General features: G+C 45.0%; 1 protein-coding gene across 8 annotated transcripts in view; it reads right to left on the bottom strand.

The window, feature by feature from the left end:
• The window catches only part of PCNX1 (pecanex 1), a 118,558-nt gene that overhangs the window by 76,670 nt on the left and 19,118 nt on the right, over positions 1-22,770 (bottom strand). For 7 of the 8 annotated variants that reach the window (XR_005774836.1, XM_040411988.1, XM_040411987.1 and 4 more), the window contains exons 2-5: positions 13,208-13,416; positions 9,714-9,819; positions 9,160-9,199; positions 5,078-5,164 (exon numbers count right to left, since the gene is read on the bottom strand). Coding sequence is in view for 7 of the 8 variants with exons in the window: in XM_040411988.1 (XP_040267922.1) it covers positions 5,078-5,164; positions 9,160-9,199; positions 9,714-9,819; positions 13,208-13,416 (442 nt within the window). In the remaining variant the exon portion in view is untranslated. The remainder of the gene's footprint in view (positions 1-5,077; positions 5,165-9,159; positions 9,200-9,713; positions 9,820-13,207; positions 13,417-22,770) is intronic. The other variant, XM_040411985.1, reaches the window with a different exon arrangement.

The following is a 22,770-nucleotide window of genomic DNA, read 5'->3' on the forward strand; positions in this document are numbered from 1 at the left end:
TCATAGATGGCAAAACTAAAATTCCCTAAACATAGAATGTGTCGGCAGATAAGAACCATTTGGCCCATCTAGTCTGCCCAATATACTGAGTACTATGGATAGCCCCTGGCCCTATCTTATATGAAGGATGGCCTTATGCCTATCCCATGCATGCTTAAACCCCTTCACTGTATTTGCAGCTACCACTTCTGCAGGAAGGCTATTTCATGCATCCACTACTCTCTCAGTAAAGTAATACTTCCTGATATTAGTTTTAAACCTTTGCCCCTCTAATTTAAAACTATGTCCTCTTGTAGCAGTTTTTCTTCTTTTAAATATTCTCTCCTCTTTTACCTTGTTGATTCCCTTTATGTATTTAAAAGTTTCTATCATATCCCCTCTGTCTCGTCTTTCTTCCAAGCTATACATGTTAAGGTCCTTTAATCTTTCCTGGTAAGTTTTATCCTGCAATCCATGTACTAGTTTAGTAGCTCTTCTCTGAACTCTCTTCAAAGTATCCATATCCTTCTGGAGATATGGTCTCCAGTACTGAGCACAATACTCCAGATGAGGTCTCACTAGTGCTGTCCAAACACTTGCAATAAAACCAAGTCAAATCTGCCAATTTGTCATGGGTATTGGGGCTTCCCAACAGATGTTGGATTTCAACATGCCCAATCCTTTGCCCATTCAGGTGTCTACCAGCAGCCTAAGGGTCCATTCACACGTCCGTTTTTTCTTTCCTGATCTGTTCCGTTTTTTCTGGAACAGATCTGGACCAGATCTGGACCCATTCATTTTCAATGGGTCCTGGAAAAAAAACGGACAGCACAATGTGTGCTGTCCGTTTCCGTTGTTCCGTTCCGCATGTCCGTTTAAATATAAAACATGTCCTATTCTTTTCCTGAAAAATCGGATCCTGGTACAATACAAAGTCAATGGATCCGCAAAAAAACGGATGACATACGGATGTCATTCCGTATGTCATCCGTTTAATACGGAATCCGTTCCTGGAAATTACATTTAAATTTTTTTTTTTTTTTTTTTAAAGAAATCCAAACAACTTTATTTGCTTATTGAAATTTATACATGTTTCCGTTTTTTGCGGATCCGCAAAAAACGGATGACATACGGATGATACGGAAACATTTTCAGGAACAACGGATCCGCAAAAAACGGACAGAAAATCGGATTATAGAAAAATACTGACATGTGAATGTAGCCTAAGGGATCATGCACACGAACATTTTTTTTTCCGTGTCCGTTCATTTTTTTTGTGGCTCGTATTCAGAACCATTCATTCCAACGGGGCCGCAAAAAGAATGAAATGTTCGTTCCGCAAAAAAAAAAAAAAAATTTTTTATTTTAATTTATCATTTATTATAATATATATATATATATATATATATATATATATATATATATATATATATTAGGGTTGTTGCGGGTATCGAAATTTCGATACCCAATCGATACTTTTGTCCCGGTATCGATACGATACCGGGATTTCCGTTTTTTCGATACTGGGCTGCGCTTCTGCGCAGTCTAGTATCTCTGAACATGAGCGCGCTGCTATCGGCGCGCTCATGTTCTCTCTCAGCAGCACGGGGAGAAGGAAGCTGTCCTCCCTCCCCCTGTGCTGCTGCCGCTGCCACCAATGAGAAGAGAGGGGCGGAGGAGGGGCGGCAATGAGAAGAGAGGGGCGGAGGAGGGGCGGCAATGAGAAGAGAGGGGGTGGAGGAGGGGCGGCAATGAGAAGAGAGGGGGTGGAGGAGGGGCGGCAATGAGAAGAGAGGGGCGGAGGAGGGGCGGGCGCACTGCGCCCCCAATGATAGGATTACTATCGGAGCGATGGGAGGAGACATCAGCTTCACTAGTGGGCGTTCCTTTTCCCTGCGCTGCGATTGGACAGCGCTACAGCCAGGGAGAAGGAACGCCCACTAGTGAAGCTGATGTCTCCTCCCATCGCTCCGATAGTAATCAGCAGCATGTGGAGCAGGAGAGGAGACAGTAATGGGGCACTGCGGGCGAACGGAGCGGCGCCCAGGACTAAATGGTGAGTGCTGAGACATCGCTGGGCGCCGCTCTGTGTGGCCTAATAGTGAAAGTCTGGACTCATATACAGTAGTCAGTCTTTAACACATACAGGAGGCGGGTGCCGGCAGCAGAATCGCATTGCCGGCACCCTGCCCCTGACAGGGAGCTGCGATCAGCGGCAGTTAACTGCCGCTGATCTGCTAGTACCCGCCTCCTGTATAAAGGGGTAAAATCATTGGTGGTGCAGTGTGCCCCCCCCCCTCAATCCCCCCATCCCATTAAAATCATTGGTGGCACAGTGCGCCGGCCCCTCTCAACCCTCCAGTATTAAAATCATTGGTGGCAGTGGCCACAGGGACCTCTCCACTCCCCCTCATTGGTGGTGCAGTGGCAGCTTCTGATCGGAGCCCCAGCTGTGTAAGCCTGGGGCTCCGATCGGTTACCATGGCAGCCAGGAAGCCCTGGTTGCCATGGTAACATCCCTGATGCTGTGTGCACAAAGCACAGAGCAGCAGGGACAGTGTGGAGTCCTATTCACCCTGATAGAGATCTATCAGGGTGAATAGGAAAAGGGATGAAAGATCCCAGGTTCTAGCCCCTAAGGGGGGAAATAGTTATTAAATAAAAAGTGAAAAAAAAAAAAACACTAAAATATGAAGTATAAATCACCCCCCTTTTCCCAATTTCACATATAAAATATATAAATAAACATATTACATCGCCACGTCAGAAAAGTCCAAACTATTAAAATATAAAAAAAAAATCTAGGTGGTGAATGCCGGAACAGAAAAAATAAAATAAAAACTGCGCGATTCGCCATTTTTAAAAATGAGGAATGCACGTGGCTTTTTTTGTTTATTTTTTTCGCGTGGTATCGAATGGTATCGAGTATCGCAATACTTTATCATGGTATCGAAACCGAATCAAAAATTTGGTATCGCAACAACTCTAATATATATATATATATATATATATATATATATAAAATCAAACATGACCTATTATTGCCCGCATTACGGACAAGGATAGGACTGTTCTATTAGTGGCCAGCTGTTCCGTTCTGCAAAATATGAAATGCCCACAGCCGGTATCCGTGTTTTGCGGATCAGAGGTTTACAGAGAGAAAAACATCCAACGGTTGCATGCATGAGCCCTAAAGGGTAAATAAAGCTGTAATAAATAAAACTAAGAGACAGAAGCGCTGCTCGGAGCACTCTGTTCCTTCCATTTTCATTGGTTCTCATTGCCTTTCTTGTGTGGAGCACGCATGCATAGAAGGTATATGGGATCCATACTCCACACACTCAAAGGCCGCTTTCAGACGAGCGTATTTGCAATGCGTAAATGGTCAGGATTTTATGTTCCGGAATCCGCTGCTAATGTTAATGAATAGAGCTATTCACATGGGTGTATAATTTCCGTCAGTATTTGAAATCCGCAGCATGGCCGAATTTTGTGTGGATTTGTTTCCAAATACGCACATTACAGTACGTGCACTTGTGCAGTGCATAAATAATGAAGGAAGGAAGAAATACGCATGTAAATCCTGATGAAACCCTGAAGCAATCCTGACAGATTTCAATACGCTTGTCTAAAAAGCGGCCAAAAAGTCAAGCAGAACCAATGAAATCTGAAGGCCCAGAGTGCTCTCAGCAGTGCTTCTGACGCTTAATTTTTTTTTTTTAAAAGCAGGTTTAATCCTCTTTACCTGTAGAAATAAACAGGCATGCTCGGCCACATATGGTGTGTCAGGAGAAATAGCCATTACTTATTTTATCAAACTTCATAAAAATGTGCTCAGATAATGCCATATCAGAATCCCTCTGCTCGGGCTGGCAGCTCCATTCTACATCTGTTCTGACACAGGCTCTCTATAAACTATATGATCAGTCTAGACCCAAGGAAACAAAGGCTAGGTCCAAAGTGCTGTCTTCCAAAAGAACATTATTAAAAATTAAATAAAATTGGAATGTATAACGCGTTTTGGAGGCAGAGCACCTGCGAAATGCGTTATACATGGGAATTCCACTTAATTTTTAATAAATGTTCTTTTGGTAGACAGCGCTTTGGACCTAGCCTTCTTTTGTTTCCTTGGATCTATCCCCTGGTTTCTGTGTGGACCGACGGGCAAAGTGGTAGTGGCAGTCTCCGGTAATGCACTCATTGCACCTGGTCCTTGCATAACTCCATCTGGCGAGTATTTCTGTCCAGTGTGGCTGCTAATCTGGGAATGGTTTACACTATGGAGCGCCTTGTGTTTTATAGGTTTTACTATATAATGGGACTGACTGTGTGGCTCAGTGTCTGCTGTTCTAGAGAAGGGGCTGCCTTAGATAATGAACTGAGCCACACACCGGGCAAAACCGCCCCTTCCAACTGCTGATCAGAGAGGGTACCATGAGTTGATCCCCCATTAATCAGATATTGATGACCCATCCTGAAGATAGATCATCAATAGTTAAAGGGGTTATCCCATCTTATACAATGGGGGCATAGCGCTAGGATATGCCCCCATTGTCTGATAGGTGGGACCTGCACCTACAAAGAGAACGGAGCCGGGGAGAGTTGTGGCTCTAGGACCCCGGGTTTCCTGGGGTCCGTCCACTACCAGGCGCAGCTCCCCGCCTGTCCCATTGAAGTGAATCGGAGAGCACCGCGCATGCGCGGCCACCGCTCCCATTCATTTCTATGGGGCCAACAGAAATAGCCGAGCCAGCGCTCTGCAATTTTCAGCGGCTACATAGAAATGAATGGAGGGCGGCTGCGCATGCGCAGTGCGCCCTTCTCAACTTTCTCCGCTCCGTTCTCCTTGTAGGTGCGAGTCCAAGAGGTGGGACCCGCACCTATCAGACAATGGGGGCATGGGGGCATATCCTAGCGATATGTCCCGACTGTCTAAGATGGTATAACCCCTTTAAGCCCTGGAAAGCCTTTTTAAGTGCGACAACTCCAGATACCAGCGTTTGTAATGACGGTGAACTGTCACTACTATAGCAGGATGCATACTAAAAAAAATAGGTGGGGATAAAACAGCCAAGGCATCTTGCATTCACTGATTTACCTTGGTCTTCACTTCCTTCTTTGCACAAACTATAGCTCTGGCCAAGGCTCAGACTGATATCATCTGAGGTCTTTGCATCTGTGTCCCCTGCAGAGAAAAACAGTATCTCATCAGTGATCACTAGATACAGTACACACCTGGTCGATACATGTAAATGAGGTATATTTCCACTGGACTCGGGGGTCGAGTGGAGGGGTGGACCATAGGCTCAAAAACGCAACCAGAGTTTTTACAAACCAATAGGTTTTTTTATTGTTATCGTGACAACACGTTTCGGGGTTCTGCAGACCTTTTTTTCAAGTCGGTGGGTGATGCCGCTGGTGGAGAGTGCGCTGGCCCGTGTGGAGGAGCTGGGAGCAGCGCACTCTCCACCAGCGGCATCACCCACCGACTTGAAAGAGGTCCGCAGAACCCCGAAACGCGCTGTCACGATAACAATTCATTGACCCAGACGGCGGCTTGGCCCCCGCCAAAGGTGAACGCGGACGCAATCGGCAGCACCAACCAGCGAGACGTAATCACTCTTATTCACCTCCATTTCAGTTGCACCGAACAATAGGTGCAACAACAACAGGTGAGCAGTACCACTCTTCCTGTTTTTGGAGGCTCATATTTAATTTATTTACCCTATGAGCGCCTTTTTCTTCCTGTGGCCACATTTTACGATACATGTAAATATGATGTGTGAGAGAACAGCATGGCCACTGATCACATTTGTATAGAAACACTAAGTGTTCATATGATGTAGTTTCCGCAGAAACTTCTGCTACTGAAAGCTATTATTTATATGAATGGGCTTATGGCTCATGTGTGTAATCTTATGTGAGATTTTCCGTTGCAGACATTTCTGCAAGGAATCTGACGCATTTCAAGTCAGTTTTAGATATACAGCATTCATCACAACTTTTCTTTTTAAAGCATGCTTGTTATTTAAGATAACTTTTCCGAATGAGCTGCAGTGTGTGTATACATGAGGGATAGCACCAATTTTCCTCTCTGAATCTTCTGATTCTCAGTACTAGCTGCTCATCATGCCTCCCCATAGAGTAGACACAAAGGGAACGGAGATTCTGCTATGTGTTATGCACGAAGAAACACCATATAGGACATTACAGAGAAGTACTAAGCAGTAGTGATGCGAGTAAAGCACTGGGGGGGGGGGGGGAGATAACTTCCACTATCACTACTTAATCAGGTCTGTGTCTGTCACTCTCAGGTAGATTGATTTATCACGTCAGGTCTCAGAGAGAAAGTTTGTTTAGGAAAGGTGGAAGGAAAGAAAAAGAACAGCTTATCACTGGAAACATAGCATATTTTCTTTTTGGCCCAGAATCTTTCCAGGATTAAATTCTCAGCCTGATAAAACGTTAAAAAGCAAAATAACAAAATATTTATTAAAAGCTATTGTATAAAAGATCATAAAGGGGACCTCTACACCCTTTACAGTCAACAGGCGAACAGGATTCCGTGCAAGTATAGAGGGACTAGATGAATGCCATTTATATGCCTTGTAGCCTGATTAGAAACCTGCGGTGTACTATCATTAGAATAGACTCACTTTGTACCGATTTTCGTGTCAATGAGTACATATCACACACAGGTTAAATGAGACAGCTAATAGAGGCAGGTGCCTGTCTGTCAGAAATCTCCCTAATTTTTCACCGCCCAGTGTTACTGTACAGAAGGGCTGGGCGATAGGGCCTAAAATATATATTTTTTGGGGGGAAGGTTTAAATTACTTTTTAGTTACTATTAGCCCCCTTAGGGGGCTAGAACCCTTGTCTATTCACCCTTATAGAGCTCTATTAGGGTGAATAGGACTTTACACTCTCCCTGCTGCCCTGTGCATAGTACACACAGCAGCAGGGAGCCGACTATGGCAGTCAGGGCTTCAGTAGCGTCCTGGCTGCCATGGTAACCGATCGGAGCCCCAGGATTACACAGCTGGGGCTCCGATCAGAGGCTGCCACTGCGCCACCAATGGGTGAGGAGGGGGGCCCTGGGGCCACTGCCACCAATGACTATAATACTGTGGGGGGCGACCGCGATTAATATAATACTGAGAAGAGGGGCAGTAGAAGGGAGGGACTGTGACCACTGCGCCACCAATGAATTTAGTTAATGCCTGAATACAAACGTAGCCTGCCATATCCCATACCAGGCCTCTATGACTGCGCGCTGCGATCCCCCGCAATTAACCCCTTAGGTGCCGCAAATTGCGGCGGATAGCAGCACGCAGTCATAGAGGCAGGGTACCGGGTATGGCCGGAACACGCAGGCTACGTTTGTATTCAGGCATTAACTATACTCATTGGTGGCGCAGTGACCACAGTCCCTCCTCCCCTCCTCCTCCTACTCTGTTCTCATTGGTGGTCAGCTGCAGCCGCACACAGTGGGGAGGGAGGGACTCCTTCGCCACTGTGCCGACTCAGGATAATATGGTGCGCGCCGAGAGTGGCGCATGCCATGTTTTATCGCGGTAGGGCGATATAGACAAAATCTATATCGTTGCCCAAATTCATATGATTTATATTGCCCACTCCTACTGTACGGACTATCTGGGTGGGAGGAAGCTATAACTCTGACCCCTTCTCAGTAGTGTGCCACAGTTTAACAGCACAATTACTCACTGCCCTGCCTAACAGACTCTAAAGTTGAAGAGTTCAACTCTCTACACTTCCTCAGTAGCGATCAAGGAATTATTAAATACAGTTGCTGTCAATAGATACATTTGTAGCCGCACTGTAGCGTACAGTAATCGGCGCTATGTATTTCTCACTTAATCAAATGGCATTCATTATGTAGCGGAAGTTAGTACCAGGCACTTACTAATGTATTATGATTGTCCATTTTGCTACGTTTGCTGGCTGGATAAATTTTTCCATCTTATTATACACTGTTTGTTTCAATGGTTACGACCACCCTGCAATCCATAAGTGGTGGTCGGCTTGCACACTATAGGAAAAAGCGCTAGCCTCCCCGGTGGCCGGGACTGTGGGAGTGCGCATAGGCTGGTGTATTTTCCTATAGTGAGTAAGCACGGCCACCGCTGCAGGATTGCAGAGTGGACGTAACCCCTAGATATAAATTATCTATAGTGTAAAGAAATGCATGGCTTATATTTACATTCCTAAAATATGAAAAAAATTTATATAATTCTATGGGCTGTCCCACTGAATGCCCCATTTGTCAGAAAATAGTATGAATACTACTTATTTGTGGCCTTCTGCAGATCCCTTTTGCAATAAAAGCTGAGAGCCAGGGGGTTAAAACTTTAATACAGGGAGGAATAAAATACTAAATAGGTACAGTAGTAATGTGTTATGCTTTAAACTGGCAGTGTTTTTACACATACAGCTCTAGTTCAAAAGAATCGGTCAACCCTCCCGACATCTCCGTTTTGGAAACTACTTTCATTCTCCATGTAATACTGCATTGTCGTTTGTTATAACTGCACATTGGGCCATTCCTCCATTATTCCTATTCAAGATTATAAATGAATTGCCAACAGTCTGTAACAAAGGTCAAACTTGGTACCAGTTGGGGGGTGTCCCTGCACAGTATCTAATCTGTGCAGGGACACCCCCCCCCCCCAAACTGGTAACACCCAGTTGGACCTATTTACAAAATGCTTGCAATTCATTCATAAACATCTAGTAGGAAAAATAGAGGAATGCCACACAATTTTATGAAAGTAAGCTACAGAATTATTACATGGGGAATGCAAGCAGTTACTAAACAAGCCATGTCAGGAGAAGTGACAGGTCCTTTAAGGCTACATGCACACGACCGTATGTGTTTTGCAGTCCGCAAAAAAAAATGATGACATCCATATGCCATCCGTTTTTCCTTTTTGGCGGATCCATTGTAACAATGCCTCAAACGGACAAGAATAGGACAGGTTGGATTTTTTTTGCGGGGCTACGGAACGGGCATATGGATGCAGAAAGCACACTGTGTTGTCTGCATTTTTTGCGGACCCATTGAGTCTGCATCCTATCCGCAAAAAAAACCAAAAAAAAACGGAACGGAAACAAACGTTCGTGTGCATGTAGCCTAAGTCTAAAAGAGTTTACTCATACCTTTACTGGTCGATGCAGCTCCATATCTTGACATTCCAATCTAAGGAGGGAAGAAGGAAAAAAAAAAGCAAAAGCGAATTATCATCAACATTTTTTCTAATAAGGTCTCTATGGCAAAAACCTCACTGTATAAAATGTCAATAATAGGTTCATGGGCAGGGTTTTGATAAAAGGGTTGATACGGCGGACAGCAGTGCCTATGGTCTCCTCTTAGCTGTGTCACAGTATGTGGCGGTAAAGTTCTACCTCTGACCGAAAAGACAAGGGGAGAAAGAGCTGTGCAGCATGCTTGTCAGTGAATGAAACACAGGCTACTGAGCAATGATAGGCTGCTGCATGGCTGACCTGGTATAGTTCAGTGCCAGCTGCTCCTGTAGAAACGTGGTAGAATAATTTGGTAGATCGCTCACGTTCCGTCCCAGGTCTCATTTTATTGACTATCAATTCTGACCAGCGATGGTAAAACCAATGTAACCATGCTGATATCGGGCCATTTTTAGCTTAGATGATCGATGTACTTACTTACTGGGAAAACGTCAGTGTGTATATTATACCTGGTTACTTGGATCCAACCCAGAATAGGAATTCCGTGAGCTGCATCCAACAGGAGGGGTGGCTTCTCTTACAAACTCGGACATCTCAATCCCTCCACCAGGGTCACTGATAGAGAAAACAGGAGATTACAAGGATAAGAACAACTCTGATTTTTAGAGTAAAAAAGGATTTCAAAATAAAAAAAGGATTGCTACCATATAGGATACATAAAGCACCCTTTACCATTTATAAAATGTAAAGGGGTTGTCAAGTTTTCATGATCCTGATGATGTAGATTGTAATGGCGGTGCAGTGTATTATAGCTTTCTCTCTCATTGGGATGAACAAACAGCTGTCATTACCCGGCACCACCACCATAATCTAGATGGCATGCGGGTAAACACTGAAGAGGACAGAGTGCTTGCACCAGCACCGTGGCCCCTTCAAACTGGGAGTCAGAGACCCCGCCCCAAGGATATTAAATTCATGACCTATCGTGAGGACAGGTCATCAATATCATGAAACCAGACAAACCCTTTAACCACAGCTAGATATCTTACTGCTAATGGGCAAAATCTCAAAGGGTCCTTTTACACGGCCCTTAATGAGCGATGATCGAAGATAAACCAGTGGAGATCAGCAGTAAACCATGCAAGGGGGCAAACATTCATCGACAAACTTTTTACATTAGGTGGGCAGCACATGCCCTGTTTACATGGGGGGGGGGGGGGAAGATGTGTTGCCGACCAGGTGGTATTTTCATGTTCCATAGCATTTGCTGGCTAATCACCGAAACATTTAGGCCCCTTGCAGATGAACGTGTGTCACGCTGCGAGTCCGCAGCGCAGCTCTCGGCCTGACCTCCCAGCAGTGACCGGGTCACATAGCATCATAAATCAATATAATGCTATGTAACCCTTACAGCTCTGGAATGTATTGAATAACACTGGCAGCATTATGTGACCCCCATCAGTGCTGGGAGGTCAGGCCGGGACTCGCAGCATGACAAACGCTCATCTGCAAGGGGTCTTAGGGTGCCCCAACACGGTGAGCTCCACACACGGATTACCATATACGACAACAGCAAATACAGGTGTGGCTCGACAATTAGCGGTGTTTCGTCTGTAGATCCAGGGCCCAGACCTCGCTGTGTGCAGCCATCCTCAGGCTACCTGCACATGGGTGTGGGCCGTTTTGAAAAAATTTCGCACACATTTTTTGTGCAGCTTTCTGTGTACTTCTGCACCAACTATGCCCAAAAACTGCATGTTACTTGCGGGTTTTGGGATTTGAGTCTGTTTTGCAGCAGATCTTACCCCTCCATTGAAGACGGTGAAATCTGCACCAAAGAATCACACAAAGAATTATTGACATGCTGCAGATTGGAAAATTCAACCAGCAGGTTAATTTCCGCACAGAATGAAAAAGCAAAGTGTACATGATTTATCAGATCTCATTCACTTTGCTGGTGCTGTATTACACTGTGGTTTTTCAGCACAAGAATCTGTGTGATAATCCGCAACGTGTGCAGATACCCTTAGGCTGGTTTCACACGGGCGTTGCAGGAAAATGTGCGGGTGCGTTGCGGGAACACCCGCGATTTTTCCGCGCGAGTGCAAAACATTGAAATGCGTTTTGCACGCGCGTGGGAAAAATCGCGCATGTTTGGTACCCAAACCCGAACTTCTTCACAGAAGTTCGGGCTTGGGATCGGTGCTCTGTAGATTGTATTATTTTCCCTTATAACATGGTTATAAGGGAAAATAATAGCATTCTGAATACAGAATGCAAAGTAAAACAGCGCTGGAGGGTTTAAAAAAAAAATGTCCAAAAAAATAATTTAACTCACCTTAGTCCACTTGATTGCAGCCTGGCATCTCCTTCTGTCTCCTTTGTTGAATAGGACCTGTGGTGAGCATTAAATACAGTTACAGGACCTTTGATGACATCACTCCGGTCATCACATGATCCATCACCATGGTAAAAGATCATGTGATGTACCATGTGATAACCGGAGTGACGTCACCAAAGGTCTTGTAACTGTATTTAATGCTCACCACAGGTCCTATTCAACAAAGGAGACAGAAGGAGAAGCCGGCATCGCGATCAAGTGGACTAAGGTGAGTTAAATTTAATTTAATTTATTTTTTTAACCCCTCCAGCGCTGTTTTACTTTGCATTCTGTATTCAGAATGCTATTATTTTCCCTTATAACCATGTTATAAGGGAAAATAATAATGATCGGGTCTCCATCCAGATCGTCTCCTAGCACCCGTGCGTGAAAATCGCACCGCATCCGCACTTGCTTGCGGATGCTTGCGATTTTCACGCAACCCCATTCACTTCTATGGGGCCTGCGTTGCGCGAAAAACGCAGAATATAGAGCATGCTGCGATTTTCACGCAACGCACAAGTGATGCGTGAAAATCACCGCTCATCTGAACAGCCCCATAGAAATGAATGGGTCGGTACTCAGTGTGGGTGCAATGCGTTCACCTCACGCATCGCATCCGCGCGGAATACTCGCCCGTGTGAAAGGGGCCTTACAGGGGCCATATGCTCGCTGCCAATAATTGGCCTGATTACCTTCCAGTAAAGGCTCTATTACACCAGCCGTCTGTTGGGCAGAGCATTGCTGACAAGCATCCGCAAGAATGTTAGTTAGAGATGATCTGCCTGTGTAATACTATTACCCTGATTAGCCCATGAACATTCATCGGGTAATCACAATCTTTCAGCAGGTTTAAAAATCATCAATTGCAGCAGATCGTAATTAGACAGCACCATCTGGAGCCAGCACATAATGATTCTGTATCGGGACGAGCGATGGCATTAGTGATCGCTCCTCCCCAAACTGTGGAGGAGATCGCTGCATGTAAACGCAGCTGTCTCCTCCGCGAACGAGCAGGCAATTGACGGGAAGAAATCCTTCCTTCCGGACATTCGAAATGCTGATTGGCAGGTCTAACACAGCTTTAAATTTTGGCTACAAAGCATTTTGTTAATTGGCCTTTAATAAAAATATTGAGCTGTTCTGTCACAAAGAGTTCACTGTTTTTCTAGCTGTGTAACTGGTACTTTCACTGGTCATCTAAGAAATCTTATTTAAGCCACATTCATATCAGTAAGATACCAACTGAGCTATAATGTTTATAAGGTCAGAGAGCAGAGATAAGGAGCCCGTCAGCAACTGGTGTGACGGAAAAGACAGAACATCCACAGGCTGCTACTAGAGCATCTCAACTCTGTACAGAAAAAAGGGCTCCATATTTTTAATAAAGACCAATTAAAAGAATTCAGAAAATGAGTACATTGCAATAATAATAAAAATAAAAAATAAATTAAAAATGGTTACTATAGTCTATAAAGAGTATGAGCTCAAATTAAAATTGTGTTCTATTTTTTTAGCCCCACAGAGGAAATTACATTGAAAAGCTATGTGTTTATAATTTATATTTACTGTGTAAATGACAATTACAATATCTGCAAAAAAAAAAAAAAAAAGTCCTCTTACCCAGGTCCATTGCTATCCTCTCTTCTGGCTGAGCTGTCACTACGTTCTGCCTTTGCCACCCGCTCCGTCAACTCACTGGCACTCCTCTCCACAATCTCTCCTTCATCCAGGGCCCTGTGTAGTCGGTAGTTGACAAGCTTTAACACTATGAAAACGGCAGCGACCACAGGGCAGTACACGGCTACAATCACCAGAGAAGAGGGAAGAGCCTGGAAGGGAAAAGCAAAAGTGGAAGTTATAAAATACAGTCATTAAACACATTTATGTGACCAGCAGGTGGATGTCTCGGGGGCTGTTCACACCAAATTTCTGTCCTACGTTTAACATATACATTGGGGGAAACGTGCAAAAAATTGATTCCCAATGGTTCCTGCAGAATCCAGCAGAGCTTTAACATTTTTTTTTTTTTTTACACAACAGAAGCCTATGGTGACGGATGCCCACTGTATGACATTCCGTCTTTGTCATGATGTGAACACAGCCCTTTTGCTGCTTTCAGCCGAGCGGGTGTCACGCCCCGGACTCGCAGCGCAGCACCCGGCCCGAACTCCCAGGACTGCTGGGGTCGCATTGCATTATATTGATAGCATTATGTCAGTGTTATCCAATACATTCCAGAACTGTAAGGGTTACATAGCATCATAAATCAATATAATGCTATGCGACCTTGTCAGTGCTGGAAGTTCAGGAAGGGTGCTGCGGGGCGAGTCCGCAGCATGACCCTCGCTCGTCTGAAAGCGGCCTTACAGGATTCGTATAAATGTAATTGGAGGGTTAAGGTACTTCTAAGAGAGACTGGGGAAGATTTATCAAACTGGTGCAAATTAGCACTGGCTTAGTTGCCCATAACAACCATTCCGATTCCACCTTTCATTTCTCACAGCTCCTTTGGAAAATGAAAGGTGGAATCTGATTGGTTGCTATGGGCACCTAACCCACTTCTACTTTACACCAGTTTGGTAAATCCTCTGCTTAACTTGCACAGCAACCCAGATCATTAAATGCCGGGCAGCAGAAATTAGGAAAAATGATCCTTCTTTGTCCGACTTTTGAGTAACCTACCAAATTTAAGAAATAGGGAACAGATTGAAGAAAGCATGACGGCACAGTCTACACAGTATGGCTGCAGTCTGTTACCATGGAAACATAGGTACGCAGAGGCCGTAGATACAAATGGTAGATTATAAAAGGAACCAGTCATTGCATTTGCCATATGCAACTAACGATATGATGGTGCAGGTCAGACCACAGTAAAATCATTGCTAATAAGAAGCTGGGTACAGTATATAGATATAGGCCCCATCACCTAAAATTACAGTGGTAAGCGAGGCTACTTTCACATCTGCATTTTCAATTCCGGTTTTGAGATCTGGCCGAGGTCTGCTGGATCCGGCATGGTTCAACAAAAACGCTTCCGTTACTGATAAAACAACCGTCTGCATCCGTTATGAACGGATCCGGTTGTATTATCTTTTCCATTGCCAAGATGGATCCGTCATGAACTCTATTGAAAGTCAATGGGGGACGGATCGGTTTTCTATTGGGGCAGAGAAAACGGATCCGTCCCCATTGACTTGCTCCGCATCCCAGGACGGAAAGCAAACCGCAGCATGCTACGGTTTTCCCTCCGGTATGAGAACAGAATGCATTTTGGAGCGCTCCGTTCTGTTCAGTTATGTTTTGACAATGAATGGGGACAAAATTGAACCTTTTTTCCCGGTATTGAGCCCCTATGACGGATCTCAATACCGGAAAATAGAAACACTAGTGTGAAAGTAGCCTTAAACGGTTCAGTTTTGTCACCGTGGACCAAACGGATCAGAATGCGTAAGTATGCATCTGTTCCGTTTTGGTGCAGGACACAAAACTGCTGCATGCTGCGGTTGGGTGTCCAGTTTGCGAAACAGAACAAACCGGATCCAGCAGGAAAAACGGTGCAAATCAATGGTGCCGGATCTAGTTCTTTTGTTAGCAAAAAAAATGGATTCCATTGACAATGATTTTCATGCCGGATCCAGTTTGTTCAGTTTTGATTTCATACAACCGAATCCGTCCGAAACTGATGCATCCGGATGTATTAAAATGGCACAGACCCGTTTAATTCCGGTTTTGAGATACTCTGCCGGATCTCGAAACCAGAGTTAACAACGCAGATGTGAAAGTAGCCTGTGACATACAAGTGGACAAGCACAAACACTCAGGACCAGGGCTACATGGAGAGCTGTGTGCAGGAGCCTATATGGCGGAACAAGGATTCCTATGGCTCCATACCACAGAGCTCCCGGGACACTTTCCTGTAGGCTTTCTGCATCTGCAAGACTGTGCCGCAAAATGCAGACCTCAGACCTAATCAAAACCATAGGTCCACAAATGAAATGGGTTCCACGATTTGCTGGCCCGCAAAATGGATACGGTCGTGTGCAGCCTTTTCTGGGTATGGGTATATCTTTTTGGGCTCTGCGTTCCAGAAATTACATGTCTGCAATTCAACAAGCTTGAGAAAATAAAACTGTCTATTGACACACTTAATCCGTAAAATATCTGTTTACGAGCGATGGTTTCATATCCTAAAAGCTAACCACTTCATTAGCTAGCATGAGCCTCTCCCCCAGCGTGCAGCAGCTACCCATTATTTGCTCGCTTTGTCGCACAGTCATTCACGGCCCCATTACCTCACCAGGCCATGATTTTGCATGCATCTCTTCATTTATAGCCGCTGCCCCTTAGAATAGGTGTTGTGGGCAATTTTCCAACCGGCGGTGATGATAATAGAGGAGGAGGCAGGGAGAACAGCTGGGCGTCTGCATCATCCCCACTTGTAAACTGCACAGTCATTACCTTCCAGAACAAGAAAGCAACGGCAGATTAAGCTTACGCTTTCACAAGACCCGTTGTGCAAAACCGCACATTCATTTCTGTCTAAGAACAACCACTAACTATACCGCTCTGTTGTGACTGACTCATTTCCTTTCCAGGCAGAGGAGAACAGTGCGACACATACTCTGGGACTTAATCATAACTCATCGTCTAAAAACAGACCGATTCCTCCGGAATGAGCGCAGCTCCGAAATCACGAGACCTCCACAATGAGGTCAACAATAAAATCCATTTCCTTATGACTGTATAGAATCATTTCTATCGGCCATTCCTCGGGGGAACGGTGCTTGAACATACGGCATATCAAAAAAGAAACTGTTGGGGGTGGTGGCAGCCATTGTTGGCAGCACATGTGGCATTGTGCCATACAGTCCTCAGTAGGTCTATACACAAACACGTAGCGCAGGACTGTATGGCAACCTATGGAGAAATGGAAAATAGGCATATAACGTCTTATCAGGGACCAGACAGATTCCAGAATATTCTAGGTCAGGCATGCTCAACCTGCAGCCCTCCAGCTGTTGCAAAACTACAACTCCCAGCATGCCCTAATACAGGGCTGGCCAACCTGCGGCTCTCCAGCAGAGAATTGTAGTTTTACAACAGCTGGAGAGCCACAGGTTAGCCAGCCCTGCCCTAATAGATGTAGGCTGTCCAGGCATGCTGGGAGTTGTAGTTTTACAACAGCTGGAGAGCCACAGGTTGGCCAGCCCTGCCCTAATAGATGTAGGCTGTCCAGGCATGCTGGGAGTTGTAGTTTTACAACAGCTGGAGAGCCACAGGTTGGCCAGCCCTGCCCTAATAGATGTAGGCTGTCCAGGCATGCTGGGAGTTGTAGTTTTACAACAGCTGGAGAGCCACAGGTTGGCCAGCCCTGCCCTAATAGATGTAGGCTGTCCAGGCATGCTGGGAGTTGTAGTTTTACAACAGCTGGAGAGCCACAGGTTGGCCAGCCCTGCCCTAATAGATGTAGGCTGTCCAGGCATGCTGGGAGTTGTAGTTTTACAACAGCTGGAGAGCCACAGGTTGGCCAGCCCTGCCCTAATAGATGTAGGCTGTCCAGGCATGCTGGGAGTTGTAGTTTTACAACAGCTGGAGAGCCACAGGTTGGCCAGCCCTGCCCTAATAGATGTAGGCTGTCCAGGCATGCTGGGAGTTGTAGTTTTACAACAGCTGGAGAGCCACAGGTTGGCCAGCCCTGCCCTAATAGATGTAGGCTGTCCAGGCATGCTGGGAGTTGTAGTTTTACAACAGCTGGAGAGCCACAGGTTGGCCAGCCCTGCCCTAATAGATGTAGGCTGTCCAGGCATGCTGGGAGTTGTAGTTTTACAACAGCTGGAGAGCCACAGGTTGGCCAGCCCTGCCCTAATAGATGTAGGCTGTCCAGGCATGCTGGGAGTTGTAGTTTTACAACAGCTGGAGAGCCACAGGTTGGCCAGCCCTGCCCTAATAGATGTAGGCTGTCCAGGCATGCTGGGAGTTGTAGTTTTACAACAGCTGGAGAGCCACAGGTTGGCCAGCCCTGCCCTAATAGATGTAGGCTGTCCAGGCATGCTGGGAGTTGTAGTTTTACAACAGCTGGAGAGCCACAGGTTGGCCAGCCCTGCCCTAATAGATGAAGGCTGTCCAGGCATGCTGGGAGTTGTAGTTTTACAACAGCTGGAGAGCCACAGGTTGGCCAGCCCTGCCCTAATAGATGTAGGCTGTCCAGGCATGCTGGGAGTTGTAATTTCGCAACAGCTGGAGGGAAGCAGGTTGGGCATCCTTGTGCTAGAGACGAACAAAAAACAAAAAAGGACAGGGCCAGTTTTAGGGTGGGTGGCAACCTTTTTATATGTGCAGGGCAGCTATCCTCTGCCGGGCCGTGGCCCAGGACCGGGCCCTGGAAGATAGTTTGCCGGGCCGCTGCGATCAGGGCAGTTTTTAATGCGGTACTAATGAAGAGATTCCATTATGGAAGCGCTTTATTAGTACAGGAGGACCAGGAAGCGGTGAAGGATCTGTACTCACCGCTTCCTGGTCCTCGGCTCGGCTATCGGATGTGCAGGGCTGCGCACAGCGTGAGGTCTCTCTGTGACCTCACACTGTGCGCCGCGATACACAGCAGACAGCAGGATGAAGAGGATCGCGATGGTCACCAGGAGAAGGAGAGGTAAGTGTTTTTTGTTTTGTTTTTTGCCCTGGGGGCTGATGGCTGACACAAGGGGGCTGATTGCTGGTCTGACCTGAGGTGTAATGAAAAACATTTTTTTCTTATTCTACTCTAAAACCTAGGTGCGTCTTATAAAGGCGAAAAATACGGTACAGTGCAGCAGAGACCAGTGCAGCAGAGACCCTAGTCAGTTTATATAGTCGCTATATATTTTAATATGCACCTTGTGTCTCGTCTTTTCACCAATTTTGGAGGGACGTCCAGTTCTTGGTAAGGTCACTGTTGTGCCATGTTTTCTCCTCTTGATGACTGTCTTCACTGTGTTCCATGGTATATCTAATGCCTTGGAAATTCTTTTGTACCCTTCTCCTGACTGATACATTTTAACAATGAGATTCCTCGGATCCTTTGGAAGCTCTCTGTGGACCATGGCTTTTGCTGTGGGATGCGACTAAGAAAATTTCAGGAAAGACCAACTAGAGCAGCTGAACTTTATTTGGGGTTAATCAGAGGCACTTTAAATGATGGCCGGTGTATGCTGACTGCTATGTAACAGGATTTTGAATGTGATTGCTTAATTCTGAACACAGCTACATCCCCAGTTATAAGAGGGTATGCACACTTATGCAACCGCATTATTTTTGTTTTCTTCCCTCTACCTAAAAGATTTCAGTTTGTTTTTTATTAGAGTTGTACAGTTTATAGGTCACATTAAAAAGGTGGAAAAAGTCTTAGTCTAATTTTTTTACAGCACAGAAACCTGAGATTTTAACAGGGGTGTGTAGACTTTTTATATCGTGTGTGTGTGTGTATATATATACCTAAAGAATTATTAGGAACACCTGTTCTATTTCTCATTAATGCAATTATCTAGTCAACCAATCACATGGCAGTTTCTTCAATGCATTTAGGGGGGTGGTCCTGGTCAAGACAATCTCCTGAACTCCAAACTGAATGTCAGAATGGGAAAGAAAGGTGATTTAAGCAATTTTGAGCGTGGCATGGTTGTTGGTGCCAGACGGGCCGGTCTGAGTATTTCACAATCTGCTCAGTTACTGGGATTTTCACGCACAACCATTTCTAGGGTTTACAAAGAATGGTGTGAAAAGGGAAAAACATCCAGTATGCGGCAGTCCTGTGGGCAAAAATGCCTTGTGGATGCTAGAGGTCAGAGGAGAATGGGCCGACTGATTCAAGCTGATAGAAGAGCAACGTGGACTGAAATAACCACTCGTTACAACCGAGGTATGCAGCAAAGCATTTGTGAAGCCACAACACGCACAACCTTGAGGTGGATGGGCTACAACAGCAGAAGACCCCACCGGGTACCACTCATCTCCACTACAAATAGGAAAAAGAGGCTACAATTTGCACGAGCTCACCAAAATTGGACTGTTGAAGACTGGAAAAATGTTGCCTGGTCTGATGAGTCTCGATTTCTGTTGAGACATTCAAATGGTAGAGTCCGAATTTGGCGTAAACAGAATCAGAACATGTATCCATCATGCCTTGTTACCACTGTGCAGGCTGGTGGTGTAATGGTGTGGGGGATGTTTTCTGGGCACACTTTAGGCCCCTTAGTGCCAATTGGGCATCGTTTAAATGCCACGGGCTACCTGAGCATTGTTTCTGACCATGTCCATCCCTTCATGACCACCATGTACCCATCCTCTGATGGCTACTTCCAGCAGGATAATGCACCATGTCACAAAGTTCGAATCATTTCAAATTGGTTTCTTGAACATGACAATGAGTTCACTGTACTAAAATGGCCCCCACAGTCACCAGATCTCAACCCAATAGAGCATCTTTGGGATGTGGTGGAACGGGAGCTTCGTGCCCTGGATGTGCATCCCTCAAATCTCCATCAACTGCAAGATGCTATCCTATCAATATGGGCCAACATTTCTAAAGAATGCTATCAGCACCTTGTGGAATCAATGCCACTAGAATTAAGGCAGTTCTGAAGGCAAAAGGGGGTCCAACACCGTATTAGTATGGTGTTCCTAATAATTCTTTAGGTGAGTGTATATATATTAAAGCAGGTTCACACTGAGCACATGTGACAGACGTGACAGAGTCTGGAGACGCCGTGGAGAATGTTCTGCTGCCTGCAACATCCTCCAGCATGACCAATTTGGCATTGGGTCAGTAATGGTGTGGGGTGGCATTTCTTTGGAGGGCCGCACAGCGCTCCATGTGCTCGCCAGAGGTAGCCTGACTGCCATTAGGTACAGAGATGAGATCCTCAGACCCCTTGTGAGACCATATGCTGGTGCGGTTGGCCCTGGGTTCCTCCTAATGCAAGACAATGCTAGACCTCATGTGGCTGAAGTGTGTCAGCAGTTCCTGCAAGACGAAGGCATTGATGCTATGGACTGGCCCATCCGTTCCCCAGACCTGAATCCAATTGAGCACATCTGGAACATCATGTCTCGCTCTATCCACCAACGTCACGTTGCACCACAGACTGTCCAGGAGTTGGCAGATGCTTTACTCCAGGTCTGGGAGGAGATCCCTCAGGAGACCGTCCGCCACATCATCAGGAGCATGCACAGGCGTTGTAGGGAGGTCATACAGGCACGTGGAGGCCACACACACTACTGAGCCTCATTTTGACTTGTTTTAAGGACATTTTTGAGGGTGACTCCAAATCCAGACCTCCATGGGTTGAAAAATTTGATTTCCATTTTTTTATTTTTGTGCGATTTTGTTGTCAGCACATTCAACTATGTAAAGAACAAAGTATTTCAGAAGAATATTTAATTAATTCAGATCTAGTATGTGTTAGTTTTGTGTTCCCTTTATTTTTTTTGAGCAGTGTGTGTGTGTGTATATATATATATATATATATATATATATATATATATATATATATATATATATATATATACACACACATATATATATATATATATATATATATATATATATATACACATACATACACACACACACACACACACACACACACACACACATATATATATATACAAACCGGATTCCAAAAAAGTTGGGACACTATACAAATCGTGAATAAAAACTGAATGCAATGATGTGGAGGTGCCAACTTCTAATATTTTATTCAGAATAGAACATAAATCACGGAACAAAAGTTTAAACTGAGAAAATGTACCATTTTAAAGGGAAAAATATGTTGAATTAGAATTTCATGGTGTCAACAAATCCCAAAAAAGTTGGGACAAGGCCATTTTCACCACTGTGTGGCATCTCCCCTTCTTCTTACAACACTCAACAGACGTCTGGGGACCGAGGAGACCAGTTTCTCAAGTTTAGAAATAGGAATGCTCTCCCATTCTTGTCTAATACAGGCCTCTAACTGTTCAATCGTCTTGGGCCTTTTTTGTTGCACCTTCCTCTTTATGATGCGCCAAATGTTCTCTATAGGTGAAAGATCTGGACTGGTGACTGGCCATTTCAGTACCCGGATCCTTCTCCTACGCAGCCATGATGTTGTGATTGATGCAGAATGTGGTCTGGCATTATCTTGTTGAAAAATGCAGGGTCTTCCCTGAAAGAGATGACGTCTGGATGGGAGCATATGTTGTTCTAGAACCTGAATATATTTTTCTGCATTGATGGTGCCTTTCCAGACATGCAAGCTGCCCATGCCACACGCACTCATGCAACCCCATACCATCAGAGATGCAGGCTTCTGAACTGAGCGTTGATAACAACTTGGGTTGTCCTTGTCCTCTTTGGTCCGGATGACATGGCGTCCCAGATTTCCAAAAAGAACTTCGAATCGTGACTCGTCTGACCACAGAACAGTCTTCCATTTTGCCACACTCCATTTTAAATGATCCCTGGCCCAGTGAAAACGCCTGAGCTTGTGGATCTTGCTTAGAAATGGCTTCTTCTTTGCACTGTAGAGTTTCCGCTGGCAACGGCGGATGGCACGGTGGATTGTGTTCACTGACAATGGTTTCTGGAAGTATTCCTGAGCCCATTCTGTGATTTCCTTTACAGTAGCATTCCTGTTTGTGGTGCAGTGTCGTTTAAGGGCCCGGAGATCACGGGCATCCAGTATGGTTTGACGGCCTTGACCCTTACGCACAGAGATTGTTCCAGATTCTCTGAATCTTCGGATGATGTTATGCACAGTTGATGATGATAGATGCAAAGTCTTTGCAATTTTTCGCTGGGTAACACCTTTCTGATATTGCTCCACTATCTTTCTGCGCAACATTGTGGGAATTGGTGATCCTCTACCCATCTTGGCTTCTGAGAGACACTGCCACTCTGAGAAGCTCTTTTTATACCTAAATCAAGTTGCCAATTGACCTAATTAGTGTTAATTGGTCTTCCAGCTCTTCGTTATGCTCAAATTTACTTTTTCCAGCCTCTTATTGCTACTTGTCCCAACTTTTTGGGGATTTGTTGACACCGTGAAATTTTGAATCAACGTATTTTTCCTTTAAAATTATACATTTACTCGGATTAAACGTTTGATTTGTCATCTACGTTCTATTACAAATAAAATATTGACATTTGCCATCTCCACATCATTGCA

Source organism: Bufo bufo, chromosome 11, assembly GCF_905171765.1.
Source record: "Bufo bufo chromosome 11, aBufBuf1.1, whole genome shotgun sequence".
Classification (NCBI taxonomy): Eukaryota; Metazoa; Chordata; class Amphibia; order Anura; family Bufonidae; genus Bufo; species Bufo bufo.